Below are 16,152 nucleotides of genomic sequence, written 5' to 3'. Positions count from 1 at the left end.
GCCCTATCATTGGTGTCATTGGGATCCATTGTTGTATGTCATTGGGAGTAACTGTGCCCCTTCATTGGACAATTATGTCCCATTGCTGGTTTCAGTTCATGAAATAGTGCCCCAAGGGGCCAGATAAAAGCAAGCAAAGGGTCACATCTGGCTCCCAGGCTGCAGTTTGGAAACCACTGGCTTAGAGCCTGCACGAGTCCATACACATATCAGGTAAAAACAAGGTGTTAATTCCTTAAATGGCTAGAGACAAAACAGTTTTGCACTGAAAGTGTACTAGGCAATACACTGCCAGTGGGAGCTACATTTTTACAAGTAGAAAACGTTTATGGAGAGAAAAGTTAGATACAAGCAATGAAGCACATTGTAATACAATAAAATAACAAGGCAAACACAAGTATAGACCAACCATTCCATCATGCACAATCTTCCTGTAAAGGGTCATACCCAAAAGGCTCTACAAGTATTCTAAGCAAATGATAAAGTACGAACTATAGAGAAACATATCTGAGGCTACATTAGACAAAAACGGAGGAGGTGTAGGAGGGTGTAAGGTAATATCAAGACATACCCAAGTCCGCGAGGAGGGAGGAAGAAGGAAAACAAAGTTGGTGGGGGGGATAGGAGATGTAAGGCAGAAGACGTACAGAGCATAGAGAGACAAGGACTTGAGGGGAGGAGAGGTCGAGGAGGTGGTCACAGAAAAGGACTATTGTGATAGCCACCGGTTTGAGCTCCTCTAGACAGAATATTTTCCCCTAGTATAATTAAGGGATTAACTTGAACCCCAGGAGTCTATCCAGGTGAACCATTTCTTATCAAACTTCTTGGGGCAACTTCTACATCGGTAAAGCATTATCAATGCTTAAGCGATGCAATGAAGAAATAAAGCCACAGTAGGGGAGTGAGATGATTTCCACTTTAAATGGATGTCTTTTAGGATTCTCTCTAAATATTAAACAACTTAACATAACAACCTGTGTCCATCCCATTGAAGATACCCAACAGGAGTATATTGGGATCCAAACCAAGGGCAAACCAAACAGCCTGTTACCGTAAAGAGAAGAGGAAAGAAAAAAAGTTAGAAGAAAGAAAAAAAAAAGGAATCAGAAAGAAAACTTAGAGGAAAGGGAGACTAGAAGAGTCACAGATCCAGGGCTAGCACAGGCAGCAATTATAAGGGGTCATAACTAGTAAGGGGCAGGGATGGCAAGGAATATCGTATCCAAGGTTCCCAAACCTTAAGAAATCTCGGATGAGAATCATGAAGAATGTTAGACATCTGTTCATTGATCAGCATATCATTCATCCGGGTCTTCACCCCTTGGAAGACAACCGAAGGGGTCCTCCAAGCTTGAGCTATGGCGCGTTTGGCCGAAATAAATAGGTAGGATGCCAGTTTTTGCTGAGATCCAGACAGACCCAGGATTGGGCAATGTAGAATGGCCACCCTTGCATCCCTACGGACCGTAATGTGAAATAGCGTTTGTAGCAAACCAAAAACCCTTGACCAGAAGTCTATCAACCAAATGTGTAAGACGTTCCCATGTAGACCACAATTCCGGAAACATCTATCTCTGCCAGTCGGATTAAAGTGCGCAGTCCGAGCCGGGACGCAGTACCACCACAGGAGAACTTTGTAGGCTGCCTCAAGAGTAACTGTGTTGAATGAACATTTCGCCACCGTCCCCCAGGCCCTACGCCAATCCTCCGCTGCAATCGAGCCACCCAGATCTCGCTCCCACTGAGAGATATAAGACAGGGGTGGCGAGGAGGACCTACTGTTAAGGGAGGCATAAATTACAGAGATGAGACCAGGGGACCCTGGGGATTGCTGACAAATGTGTTCAAAGGACGTTTTGCGGTAAGGATATGTAGAAGTACGACGGAGGGAAAGGACCCAGTGGTGCAATTGCAAATATCGATAATATTCCCGTGGCGGGACCCCCCTTGATTCTTGAAGAGATTCCCATGAAGGAAACATATGAGCCTTCAAAAAATCATGTACAATAACAAAGCCATGGGAGGTCCACCAAGAGAAAGAAGGGGGATGTTCTAGGCAACCAATCTTTTAAACTATCTTTAATTTTCTAAGCTGAACTGAAAAAGCTAAAGATAGATTCTGAATAGTTGCTTTGTGAACGGCTGCTCCAGTTTTGGTAAATTCCCATTTCCTAATTCAGGGCAGCACCATCAGTGCCAATCTGTGTCCATTAGTGTAGCATATCAGTGCTCATCATTGCAGCCTCATCAGTGCCTCTTAATCAGTGCAGCTTATCAGTGCCCGATCAGTGTCACCTCATCTCTGGCCATCAATGGCCATCAGTGTAGTCTCATCAGTGCTACCTCATCAGTGAAGCCTCATCAGCACCCATCAATGCAGCCTATCAGCGCCCATCAGTGCTGCCTCATCAGTGCTGCCTCATCAGTGAAGCCTCATCAGTGAAGCCTCATCAGTGCTGCTTCATCAGTGAAGCCTCATCAATGAAGCCTCATCAGTAAAGCCTCATCAGTGCTGCTTCATCAGTGAAGCCTCATCAGTGCTGCCTCAGCAGTGAAGCCTCATCAGCACCCTACAATGCAGCCTATCAGTGTCCATCAGTACAGCCTCATCAGCACACATCAGTGAAGAAGAAAGTGTTATTTGCAAATTTTTAGAAACCAAGAAAATGTTTTTTTTTTCAACATTTTTGGTCTTTTTTTGTTTGTTTAGCGACCCCCACCCAGTGATGGATAAATATTACCAAAATAAAGATCTGTCTCAAAAAGTGCTAAAAATTTCATTTGGGCACAGTGTTGCATGACTGCAGAATTGTCATTCAAAGTGTGACAGCACTGAAAGCTGAATATTGTGATAATTAATGGCTTCATATGATCACTATCCTTAAATAAAAGACAGTTTTTCTGGTATGATCAGTCATATTTTAAAAATAAATGCCACATTTTCACAATTTCTACAAACTTTTGAGCACAAGTGTAAATAAATCTGCCTGCTGCTATTATAAAACAAGAAACTTCTGGCTGACAATAACATTTCTTTTTTAGACTATTGAGGGAAAAGGGTTGAAATTTATTAGAGACAGAAGATGAATACATCATCACATCAATATAATCACACCATTCCGGCCCATGCTGCATTCTGCCTTTTGGAGACACTCACCATATATTCACAATGGCATATCTCTTATTTGGCCAATAATATCCACTATCACACGAGGTTCCGAGTCATCATCATTCTGTCTTGTTGATGGATAGTTTGTTTCCAGATGATTTTCCCTAAAGATGAGATAGTAAGAAGGAAAGTTTCACATGACTGTCATATGCCTTTAAGTGTTCTTTGTATTTATTTTGTCTCTGCTCCTCCCTTTCCTTTGGTTTAGTTCATGCTGTATAGATAGCTCCACCCCTTTGTTCATCTTCCCAGTAATGCACCTCGGCTTCAAGCCTCATGTCTCATGGAGTAGATCGCATTATGATCTTTTGACCTATCCGATGTTCATTGTTCTTTCAGTTTACAGAATAAACTTCACAAGATTTACAAGGTGTCATCTGGATTGAGTCACTGCCTGTTTTATTCAACTAAGATTGGAGTTATCGCTATCTCATCACAACTGTAAGTTACAGAGATCACAATTTCAATGCTTAGATTGGAGAGACAGAACAAAGTTGATTGCACACATCTGTGTATTGTGAGAAGGACCACAGGGTCATACTGCAGAGGGGAGACCAAGAGTAGCCGACTGATTTTTGGAAGGATACCTTGAATATAAATATTTTTAACAGGTATATGGAAAAATGTTTAAATTATTGGTGAATAAAAATTTATAAAAGGGAGAGGACAAAGGAGGGGAGCATTTGACATGTTGACATATCTTTTATCGAGTTATCAGCAGTGCTGAATCTTCAAATCAAGAATAGAAAACTGGATAATGTATACGAAAGGCTGCCCCCACAATCCTATGCACCCAACAGCAAAATAATTATTTTTCAAGGAAATCTTTAAACAAACTTGGGATGTTCTATAATGTTCACTCATGTGGTCCTACCTTAGGGTCAAGATTCTTATGGTCATATCAGCAGATCAAATATTTTGCAATGGTAGTGCACACAGCAGCCCTGAATTTCCTCTTCCACCCACCCCCCACTGTGTTGTCCCACTCCTTTTCTTCTCTGAGTGCCCCCATAGCAAGCCACTTGCTATGAGAGCAATGCGTGCGGGCATGCCCATGAGCCAGGCTGTGTGCATCCATAGACACACACAGGCCCCCCAACATCAACTTCCCCCCACCCTCGCTCCCTCCTCACAGAATTTGATTGAAAGCAAAATGAGCCAATAGCTCCAACTGCTGCCTTTGTGTGAGAGGGAGAGGAGAGAGCAGAGCTGCTGAACATGACCACAGCACAGGATTGAAAGAGAAGCCAGGTAAGTATTTAAGGGGGCGGCTGGGGGGGGGGGTGGAGCTGATTATGAGAGTTATTTAATGCTTAGAAAGCATTAAGGTGAAAATGATATGTCTTTACAACCACTTTAAGACCAGAGTGCAAGTAATGCATGCAAAAAATTACCAGGACTACAAGGCATATCAGTTTAACACTCACCTCTCCACTGGTGCACTGCCACGGTACTGAGTGCTTCTATCCTCCCAGGCCAACACAGATGATGACCCTAACAGAGAAATTCAGAGGACACAACAATATATTTTTAGCTTTTCCTAAAAGAACTCCCAAATTCACTTCAAACTCCCATTCCCAATGCATGGCCAATAACTCCAGTCAATCTGAAAAATACTTCATTTCCAATAGAGATACTGACAAATGCAACAACAAATTTTGCTTTTGCTGCAGCCCCCAACATACCTTAATTCTATCTACTACCTGTGTAGGCTCTGTGTTGGTGTAACACCCTGCTATTATTCAGAATGCAGGATGTTAAAAGAGACACAAGGTGGCAGTGTCCTACAGCTCAGTGACACACACTCTGGTAAATGCTTTATGGATCTTATGGGCTGAACTGCAGGGCTTTGTTAGAAGGCTTCTAATTGGGGGACTACGGTTCCCAGAAGAGCTGGCGTGTGGGCGGAGGCACAGAAATGTAGAAGCCCGGGAACAGGTAGAGGAAGTGAGAGGGGAAAGAGCTGGAGAGCAGAAGTGGAGAGAGAGAGCTGTGTGAGCTGCCAGAGTACCAAACCAGACCGCAGAGGGACAGAGGAGAGGATCCAGGAGGGGATCGCTAACCACCAGCATCACTAGCCTAGAGAGAGAGGGACATCCTGTTGGCAAGCGACTCAGAGTGCTGTGACTGGACTGAGCACTGCTGTGGGGATCGGAGAACCACTGGGGGGGGGGGGGCACTTATCCACTGAGAAAGAGAGACCGCCAGGACCTTCTGGGAGCCACAGATCAGGTAGGAGAGTCCCATACACCAGCCAAACAAGTGAACACTGACATTCCTTTCCAATCGGTCACTTTCCTACACACAGTTGCTGACATTGCATATAGTTAACACGCGTTGTGGCCTAGTTCCCCAGCTGCTACTGTTGAACACATTTGCAGTACAGTCCAATCATCAGAGCTGGCCGTAGTACATACCTTCTGTAGGCCAAACCATATCATTGTTCCCTTAAACATCCGTCTACCCTTTTACAGGAACATCTAGCATCATAGCCATTAATTACTGAAGCCCAGGGAGGAGTTGCCATTTGCCAGCAAGTGCTTCTGACAACTTTTGACACCTTTTTGCCTAAAGTTTGCAACCTGCTTAGTGCATTAAAGAAACACCACCCAAAGTGCCACTTAAAGGGATAGTATCTGTTCTTCCTTTTTCTTCCCTGGTATTAATCCTTTGAGGTACTGCAACTTTCATCTTTTCCTACTTAAAAAGTTTGGATCATTGCAGTGCACCAACTGGGCCCCAACAAGCGTGAAGAAGATTCCTCACTGCATTTAAAGGGACGGTGAGTAGCTTAATTAAAGGAGATCCTTTCCATTTCAGATTTAAACCTTGCCATTAGATCCTGATGGTCCAAAAGTGAGCTAGTTCCACAATTGATAGTTTCCTTGCTTACTGAGGACTAGAAGCACCTCAGGTTTGAGGTTTTGGGTTAACTTCTGAATAGCAGGCCTGCTGACACTGATTGAGATTTTGATCTATGTGTTGTGTTACTAATGGTGGTAATTGCCATTATGTACACATATACCACTTTTTACTGTTTGACTGAGCTTACATCCAAGTTTAGTATAATCATCATATCAGTTCACTCCAATCTGTGTGTGACTCTATTTTCTGGTGATAATTTATTCTGGTCAGAAGAGTGCTATGGTGTCAGCAGGGGTTGGGCTTTCAGAGAGGGGTTCAGAGTGACAGGGAGCCTGAAAATAACTCAGTGACTCCTAAGGGGGTAGTGATACATTGATATATGTTGAAGCTAACATAGAGTAAAGTGGAACTTGTGACAGTTCCCACTACATGGGCTCTCTTTGTATCCTATACCCTGCTCCTGCTTCCAATACCTTGTTCCTGTATCCTATGTCTAGTATCCTGTGTTCAAGGTTCCTGTTGTCCTGTACTATAGTACCCTGGTACTCAGATATCTAACCCTACCTAGCCCGTTTCTCAAATACTTCATTGCCTGCTGCCTTGTTTGACCTGAGTCTGTCCATGTGCTACTCTCTGCTGCCTGCCCTGACCTCAACCTGTCTCTGGATTGCACTGCTTTCTGCTGCCTGCCCTTAGCCTGTCCCTCATCTACTCTCTACCTGCCACCTGTCCTGACCAAATCCTGTCCCTGGATTGCGCTATTATTTGCCGCCATCACTGACCTTAGCCCATCTCTGGATTTTACACTACTGTCTGCCAGCTACCTTGACCTCTTTCCATCCCTGCTGTACTACAGGCCTTATACTCCTGAAGACCAGAGGTACTCTGGTAATATCTTTGGTCAGCCTCTGGAGTCACTTGGCCAGCGACCATAGCATTGTGTATTAAGTCCTGGGGGCTGCTATTAGCAAAGCTGCACTCTTCAGTGATAGTTGTGAATCACTGGTACTGGGGGAGCATTACATTATCACAAGCCAAATAAGTATATTCATTGGGTGGTGGTGGTGGTGGTGGGGGGGTACCATTCGGATGAAGCACCAGCCAGACCCCGTTAACATATAACTCCAAATGCAATTTTTTTGTTCAGAAAACTCTTTTACCTGGGAATCCAGACCAAGGCAATACATTTTTATTCACTTGCCTAGATTTGAAAACTTGGACCCTCAGAAGTTTTATTTGTTCCTTCAACTGCTGCACAAACCATTCATCCATCAGTTATGCTTCGCAACCTGGTCACGTCAGATAATGTACTTCCTTCTAAAAGGCGATTTGTTTGGATGGATGATATTCTAGATTACCACATCTGTCTATGTCAAGATTCTGTATAAAATCTTCATTTCATTCGGGGGTCTATGCCACTTTTCAAGGTCTGAAGGAGTGTTCAGAAACTTCACCCCAAACTAAACCTGTTTCTAATGTCCCAGTCTGCCACAGTAACAACTCATCTCAGTAATTCTGTTTCATATATCACTAAAGATCTTCAACACAATCCCTCTGTACACTTTCTTGAGTATACCTGTTACATAGTCAGGCTGAAAAAAAAGACAGAACTCCATCCAGTTCAACCATAAAAAAAAAAAGTTATAATCCTATACCCACAGTTGATCCAGTGGAAGGCAAAAAAACCCAGCAAAGCATGATCCAATTTGTTCCCGCTGGGAAAGAGATTCCTTCCTGATCCCCCGAGAGGCAATCAGATATTCCCTGGGTCAACTTTACCTATAAATGTTAGTATCCAGTTATATTCTGTGTATCCAAGAAAGAATCCAGGACTTTTTTGAAGCAATCCACTGAGCTGGCCAGAACCAACTCTTGAGGGAGTCTATTCCACATTTTCACAGCTCTTACTGTGAAGAAACCTTTCCGTGTTTGGAGATTAAATTTCTTTTCCCCCAGACATAAAGAGTGCCCCCTTGTCCTCTGTGATGACCTCAGGGTGAATAACTCTACACCGAGTTCACTATATGAACCACTGATGTATTTATACATGGAGATCATATCCCCCCTTATGTATTATACATGGAGATCATATCCCCCCTTATGTATTATACATGGAGATCATATCCCCCCCTTATGTATTATACATGGAGATCATATCCCCCCTTATGTATTATACATGGAGATCATATCCCCCCTTATGTATTATACATGGAGCTCATATCCCCCCCTTATGTATTATACATGGAGATCATATCCCCCCTTATGTATTATACATGGAGATCATATCCCCCCTTATGTATTATACATGGAGATCATATCCCCCTTATGTATTATACATGGAGATCATATCCCCCCTTATGTATTATACATGGAGATCATATCCCCCCTTATGTATTATACATGGAGATCATATCCCACCTTATGTATTATACATGGAGATCATACCCCCCCTTATGTATTATACATGGAGATCATATCCCCCCTTATGTATTATACATGGAGATCATATCCCCCCTTATGTATTATACATGGAGATCATATCCCCCCTTATGTATTATACATGGAGATCATACCCCCCCTTATGTATTATACATGGAGATCATACCCCCCCTTATGTATTATACATGGAGATCATATCCCCCCTTATGTATTATACATGGTGATCATATCCCCCCTTATGTATTATACATGGTGATCATATCCCCCCTTATGTATTATACATGGTGATCATATCCCCCCTTATGTATTATACATGGAGATCATATCCCCCCTTATGTATTATACATGGAGATCATATCCCCCTTATGTATTATACATGGAGATCATATCCCCCCCCCTTATGTATTATACATGGTGATCATATCCCCCCTTATGTATTATACATGGAGATCATATCCCCCTTAATCTCCTCTTCTCAAGAGAGAAGAAATTCATTTCCTCTAAACTAGCTGAGCTCCCCCATGCCTCTTATCAGTTTGGTTGTCCTTCTCTGTACTTTCTCCAGTTCCCCAATGTTCTTTTTGTGAATTGGTGCCCAAAACTGAACTGCATATTCCAGATGAGGTATTACTAATGATTTGTACCGGGGGAAATTATATCTCTCTCTCTGGAGTCTATACCTCTTTTAATGAGGATTGAACTGGCTGTTCTAAGTATGAAGCAGCGTATGATAGTTCTTGGTACCCCAAGTTCCAGGCAAGTGGATCCCGAAGACTGGACTGACTGTTTTGAGGATAAGACAAAGAATTCCATTTCTGTTGCAGAATTTCCAGCTTCCATGCCCACATCTAAAGCTAAGTATCGATCTTGTAATTCCAAGACTTTTGTGATCTCCAAAAGTATCTCAGTCTCAAATACTAACAAAATTGTGGAAAAACAATTCTGGGAAACAGTTTAAACCTGGGGCAAAAAAGGAAAATTTCTCTGCTAACACTGTGATCCCAGTACAAGATTTGTCCCCCTCCCATGTCATCCTCTATTACTGAACCAGACCTAGCGACTTATCACACATGCGTCAAGTCTGTTTCTGGGGCCTACTGCTTCAAATCTGCTTCCAAAATCCAGATCCAGACTGGTCTTCTACTCTCTTGTAAACCAAAGATTGAATCCAACTGATGAATAGAGATGTGCTTGATGGAAAAATTTGTTTCAAATTGTTTCAAATTTGTTAAATTATAATTTAGTTTTGTCATATTCACTTTGTTAGGATGATTCATTTTCAGAATTTGTTTTGTATATTCGGATTAGTTTCGTATGTTCATTATTTTCAAATCGATTTGAAATAATGCATTCAAATTTGAAAATGAATTCAAATTCAAAATGGAAACATATTGCAATAAATACAGTAAAGGTATAAAAGTGAAATAAGATGATGATTCTTACTAGGCTGCTTTATAGAATAGAATGAAACAGAATAGAATAGAAAACAAAATAGCATTAAACAGAATAGAATAGAAAATAAAGTAATAGAATTGAAAAGAATGGAATAAAACAGAATAGAATACAATAGAATAGAAAAAAAAAGGATAGAATAAAATAGAATAAAGTAAAACAGAATAAAAAAGAATAGAGCAGAAAAAATTAAATACATTAGAATAAAATAAAACGAACATAGCCGTCTCTTGAAATTCAAATTCTGGACGATGGTTATATTTGTTCTATTTTATTTTATTCTATTCTATTCTATCCTATTTTATTTTTCCTATTCTATTCTACTCTTTTATTCTATTCTTTTATTTTCTATTCTATTCTATAGAGCATCTTATTTTACTTTTATACCTTACTCTATTTATTGCAATATGTTTCCATTTTGAATTCGAATTCATTTTCAAATTTGAATTCATTTTTAAATACAAATTTGAAAAATTAATTTTGTTAGAATTTATTTTGGATTCATTGAAGTTCATTACTATTGGGATATGGAAATTCAGATACATTGGAATCTCTGAATAACGTAAATTTGATCTGAATTTCAATTCGTAATGAAACTAATCGCACATGCCTACTGATGAAAACATAGCCTAAAAGATCAGTTTATAATAGCTAAATATAATCAAATAAAGTCAACAAATATAATAATAGTTTCTCTTTACTAACATATGAGAGGTGGCTTACTATAATCTGTTTAAAATACATTAAAAACATTTTGCAATTTAAAACAAAAAGTTTAGTACCATCTTCCTCCTCCCTACTTAGCAGCATACTAATATAACCAAAACGACAGGTGCTCTTTAATATCCTTGGTGTGTTTAAACAAACAATTAATAGGCTTTAAAAGTTACTTGTCTGTTTTTATGACATTGATGTTTTTCCATCAACCTAGAAAGGCTCAATATAAATTCTTTATTCTCTTAGATCTCGGTGACGTTTGACACAATTGATTTCCTGCATTTGAGCCAGTCATCTTTGATTTCATGCTGTTGTGTTAGGACGGATTGCTTCCTTTCTTAAAATGCTTTAAAGTTGGATTAGCACAATCTCTGTAGCTCACAGCAATAAAACTGCTCCAACTTCTGGCGTTGCCCTAAGTTTATTCTTTATATTGTTTCCTTTTAACTATACTGAAATACATTCTATTTTCCATACCAGTGAAATATTTTGCCCTCGCAACTTACTATGGACCTGGGTGCCATTTAGTGATGAACAACCCTCGGTTCATTCTTAAATAACTGAGGGCTGTTGAATGTCTGAGGCTTTATTGGAAAGCTGATGGCAGAGTGTTAGGGGAGGTCTGGCCACAGATAATTCTTCAATTTCATGAATATCTCTGGGAGCAACTCAGTCTCACTTAACAATCAATGTACTTCAGGCTTGACTGATTTCAGGTAAGGGTCCTGAAATGAAACAGCCCTGGGTTCTACTGTGGAAGTAAATTAGTTTAGGGTCTTTCTGAGTTTCCTAGGTAGTGTGAAGGTACAGTACAGGACTTGGGGTTTTCTATGACCTCTTGGCTTCAGCTCTAACTGAACAGCTGAGAGGTCATAGGTTTTTCACACCTTTCTCTTAGTATGCAGGGGGGTTGGGTGTGCAGCATTCTGGTGAGCTGTGGACCAGGGGTTCAGGGGAGCTGTTGACCAGGGGTTCAGTGGTGCTGCTCAGATGTTGACCAGGGGTTCAGTGGTGCTGTCGAGCTGTGGACCAGGGGTTCAGGGGAGCTGTTCAGCTGTTGACCAGGGGTTCAGTGGTGCTGCTCAGTGTTGACCAGGGGTTCAGTGGTGCTGTCGAGCTGTGGACCAGGGGTTCAGGGGAGCTGTTGACCAGGGGTTAAGTGGTGCTGCTCAGATGTTGACCAGGGGTTCAGTGGTGCTGTTGAGCTGTGGACCAGGGGTTCAGGGGAGCTGTTGGGCAGGGGTTCAGTGGTGCTGCTCAGTGTTGACCAGGGGTTCAGTGGTGGTGTCGAGCTGTGGACCAGGGGTTCAGGAGAGCTGTTCAGCTGTTGACCAGGGATTTAGTAGTGCTGTCGAGCTGTGGACAGGGGTTCAGGGGTGAGTAGTGGATATAGGGGTGCAGACACAAGATGTGGATAAAAGGAGCTGTTAACAGGGAGTGTAGAGGGGGCTGTGCCCAGAGTGGGGCTTGCAGAGGTGAGCTGTGCCTAGTGGGGGGGGGGGGGGGGGGCGGACGGTGCAGGGGCAAACAGTAGAAGAATTATGCTGAGCAGAGCTGTGGATGGAGAACGCAGGGGTGAGCTGTGGATGAAGAGTGCAGAGGGGTTTTTATTGCACTCATTGACTCCAGTGTTGACTGTTATTATTGTGATCACTGACACCAATGCTGATGGCATTAATTTACCGACTGACAATGATGAGGCTTACTTTATTCCTACTTTCTCTTCAGGGCATCCCCAAGCCCTAATTAGTTTAAAACTGTAGCTGTGGAACGAATGCAGCCCTTTGCGTGCTTTTTTTATTACCCTTGGGGTACTATTCCTCCCTCTAACACGAACAAGGAGGTGCAATTCCTTCCACTGACACCAACAGAGGGGAACCATTCCTCTTACTGGCACCAACAATGGAGCAATTTTCTTTCCACTGACACCAATGAGGGGCACTATTCCTCCCACTGACACCAGCAATGGGGCATATTTCCTCCCACTGATATAAACAGTTAGACACTATTCCTCCAATTATTACCAATGATGGGGCACTATTCCTCCTTCCACTTACTACGGGCACTATGTAATTTTTTTTTACACCCACTGATTCTGGGGCATTTTCTACTCTTACTGGTCACTCTGGCCCCCCTTAAGTTTGAAGGACAGTCAACCGGCCCTTTGTTTAGAAAGTTTGGAGACCCCTGGTCTGAAACATAGCAAAGCAAAGAGGGGAGACCAGACACTGTTACGCAATACCCACTTTATTGATCCCCCAAACGATTTTCAAATGCTGGCGACTATGGACTTACTGTATTTAGCAGACATGCCATTGTAGGTATACTTAAAGCACATGTTCACTTTAAGGATTTAATTTTTAAATTAAATACAGGTAAACATACCAAATTTTACAACATGAACGTTTTTTTCACAACACACTGCAACTCAACACTTGGACTGACTGAAAAGAATGTATTCCATTTGTCCATGTAATTTTGATGTTGTGAACGGATTACCGAGCCTTCACTATCTTTTAAAATGAAAGTGGGCCACATTCTGCTTTACTGATGGTCTCCTTCTCCCCAAGTTAAAGTAAAAAATGCAGACTTTCACCCTCACCATCCACTTAACACCATTGGACTCCTCACCCATCCCGCTTTTCACAATTGGACAAATTTTTTTTTACTACCTGGAGAAGCCATCTTCCAGGATTCTTGCCTATTTGAAGAAGCCCTCAGGCTCCTAAGATACTCGCATCACAGATCCCAGGAGGCGTCAGGAAACTGTACTGCGCATGTGGTGATGTACGTCATCAGGGGACCAGCAAGGCTCTTTCAATTTATTGCAGCCATCCACCTGCTGATGCACCACAGCGAATGCACATGGTTGGTAAGAGCCAGGAGGAGACGGCGGCCCCCTGATGACACAGCAAAGGAAGTTGGCAGCGCAGGACGCAACTTGTAGTAGGCATACATCTTATTGCAAAAGGACAGCGCTACATCCCTTGGACAAGTAAGTAGAAGATAACCAACCAAAACAGGTAAGAATGGATAAAAAACAATTGCAGTGTGGGGGTGAAATTTCTTTTTAATAAATAAGTATGTGTAAAAACATTTAAAAATACTTACATCAAACCCCAACTTCCATCCACTTCTCAGAGGCACTGTTAGCGTCAGACTACTTCATGAGGAGGCTGGGAGTTTAAAATCCAATGAGAATAAGCTCCCGCACTGTGCAATACAAACAAATCTCAATGGGGCCTGCTGCATCCAAAGCATGTCAAAAGTGGTCTCACAATGGTCATCCACACTACACCATTAGAGTAAATGGGAGGCAGTGGACTTGTGTTTAAATACTCTTCAAACACATGCAAAAAAAAAAACCCCAAAACTTCTATGTACAAAAAGAAGGGATCAAAGCAGGTCTTCATCCAAAATGGGGAAGTTCCACTTTATGGCCTCCTCCCCTGGACCTCATTAACAAATGGCACTTCTTTTTTTTGGGGGGGGGGTTACAGGTACCCGCTGCCACTTCTGCTTGGATTGCCTCCTCCCTCCCCTCTCCCCACAGTCTTCTGGGACATGTCAGAGGTCCCAGAAGACTGTGGGACCTTTCACAACACACATGCATGTGCAGTTGGCACCTGGTTGTGATCCTGCAAGCTGTCACAGCTGGGTGCTCACAGTCAAGGTGCAGCCACTGAGGACCAAAGACCAGTGGAACAAAGGACTCAAGTGAGTACAGTGCTGGATGCCGGGACAGGTAAGTATCTGTGTTTAAAAGTCAGAAGCTACAGTTTTTGTAGCTGCTGACTTAAAAATTAGAATGGAGCTCCTATTTAAGCTGGGATTCAGCTTTGAAGAAAACCTTCACCCTCCTTTAGCACTTTGGATATTTTTTTCCTTCTCTTGTTACACAATCAGTTATTCAAAAATTTGTTTCCCTAAATGTTTGTTCTATCAATCCTAGCCCGACTTTTTTGACTTTCTTTCCTAGTCAAGAATGATAACTCCCAACAACCCTCCTGAAGGGTCCAACCAGCAACCAGGTAAAAGAGAAGAAAAAAAAAAAAAGGGGGGGGGGGTGAAGTTCCTTTTCAAAGGCTCCTTGACATGGGTGGCCAAGGATTGGAAAAAATTTTACTGCCCCCTTAGGCTGCATTGAGAGCCAGACTGGGTTGTACACATGCCAAGCAAAGCATTGCGGCTTCAGAAAAAATGATACTCACTGTTGTGTTTGGTGGGCAGTAATGTTTCCGAACGCAACACAGTCAAATAAATTAGGCCATGCTGCAACCACCCTTCAATGCAAGAGCTTGCAGCATGGTGGTGCAGGCTTTTTAGGGATAGAACTAGGGTTGCCACCTCATTCCTTTAAAACTGAACACATATGAATTACACAGGTTCTGAGGCTAATGCAATGCAGATAAGGCACCAGGTGAGTTTAATTACCACCCACAGAACCTGTGTAATTCATATGTGTTCAGTTTTAAAGGGATGAGGTGGCAACCTTAGATAGAACAGGTGATGAGGAGGTGACAGATCATCTCCCAGCTGCCTGTCAACTGCCCTCTAAAAAGTGATAAGCAGTGGACCAGGCAACAAGACCTGCTACAGGTGTGAACAGACCCTAAGGCTGGCCATGCATTATACAACTTTCTCGAAATGTTTGGTTTAGATTTACCAAAAACCATATAATAGGAGGTCAAACCTAACAACACTTTCAATTGTATCCAATTAGGCAGGCTCTTGCACTACATAGTTGAAGGTAAATCTAAAGGAAATTGGGCAGAAATTGGACAGAAAATTGTATAGTGTATGGCCAGCCTAAGAATGCTTAGCTGGGTCTGGTCTCCTTACAGAGCAGCCCAAATGATTGGCAGTAAAGGTGAGAGTCTTCTCATATGGTGATCATGCAGCCGGCACCAACAACTGCCTGATGGGCCCACTTGCCATTTGGGGCCCATGTTACCAGGCAATATTAAAATGCTGGGATTCAAGAACCAGCTGTATCACAGATTTAACATTTTTTTTTTTAGAAAACTGAACCAAATAGGGCTGTATTTTCATCTTTTTGTTTCCCGGAATGCAGTTTCTAAATTGTGAACTCATGAGATGGACACATTGCCTTTGTCACCCTCTAATCCTGTTACCTGCTGGAGCTTTAGCCTGCAGGCTGAGACGAATCATCCTTTCCAGAGTCTTCAGCCTCTGGTTCATCTGCTCCAGAGCTTCTCTCTGTTCCTGCTGACTTGCTATCAACGCGGATAATGACTGTGAACTCTCTGAACTCTGTGGCTGAAGCCTGGGAGGAAAACAAAGCAACAGGGACCTTAGAAGCGCACTCTTCATCTTCTATAGACTGCACAGGCCATAGACCCCGCCATAGTTCCCATCTTCAAGGAGCAATTAAGGGTAAAAATAGTTCCTTCTCCTACAAGTGAGTACATTTTGGAGATCAAGTGTTCTGTACAAAAATTCGTTTCTAAGAGCTGGGTAGAGTAAAGCAATTACGGGTCGCCTGC

General features: G+C 42.3%; 1 protein-coding gene and 1 long non-coding RNA gene across 2 annotated transcripts in view; one reads left to right on the top strand and one right to left on the bottom strand.

Moving 5' to 3' along the window:
• Window positions 1–16,152, bottom strand: part of LOC149462036 (uncharacterized) — a 199,697-nt gene that overhangs the window by 6,068 nt on the left and 177,477 nt on the right. Inside the window, exons 19-21 of the mRNA XM_089677513.1 lie at window positions 15,781–15,932; window positions 4,600–4,666; window positions 3,161–3,276 (exon numbers count right to left, since the gene is read on the bottom strand). Coding sequence (XP_089533639.1) covers window positions 3,168–3,276; window positions 4,600–4,666; window positions 15,781–15,932 — 328 coding nt within the window. The 3' untranslated portion in view covers window positions 3,161–3,167. The remainder of the gene's footprint in view (window positions 1–3,160; window positions 3,277–4,599; window positions 4,667–15,780; window positions 15,933–16,152) is intronic.
• LOC149462037 (uncharacterized) overlaps window positions 1–16,152 on the top strand; it is a 124,031-nt gene that overhangs the window by 95,752 nt on the left and 12,127 nt on the right. The window contains exon 3 of the long non-coding RNA XR_016312726.1: window positions 3,512–3,613. This is a non-coding gene — a long non-coding RNA (uncharacterized LOC149462037). The remainder of the gene's footprint in view (window positions 1–3,511; window positions 3,614–16,152) is intronic.

The sequence above is a fragment of the Staurois parvus genome, unplaced genomic scaffold (genome assembly GCF_062004578.1).
Source record: "Staurois parvus isolate SC_StPar_1 unplaced genomic scaffold, SC_StPar_1.0 ptg000187l, whole genome shotgun sequence".
Classification (NCBI taxonomy): domain Eukaryota; kingdom Metazoa; phylum Chordata; class Amphibia; order Anura; family Ranidae; genus Staurois; species Staurois parvus.
The sequence above is the reverse complement of the archived record's forward strand: the minus strand, read 5'-3'. Positions and strand labels throughout refer to the sequence as shown.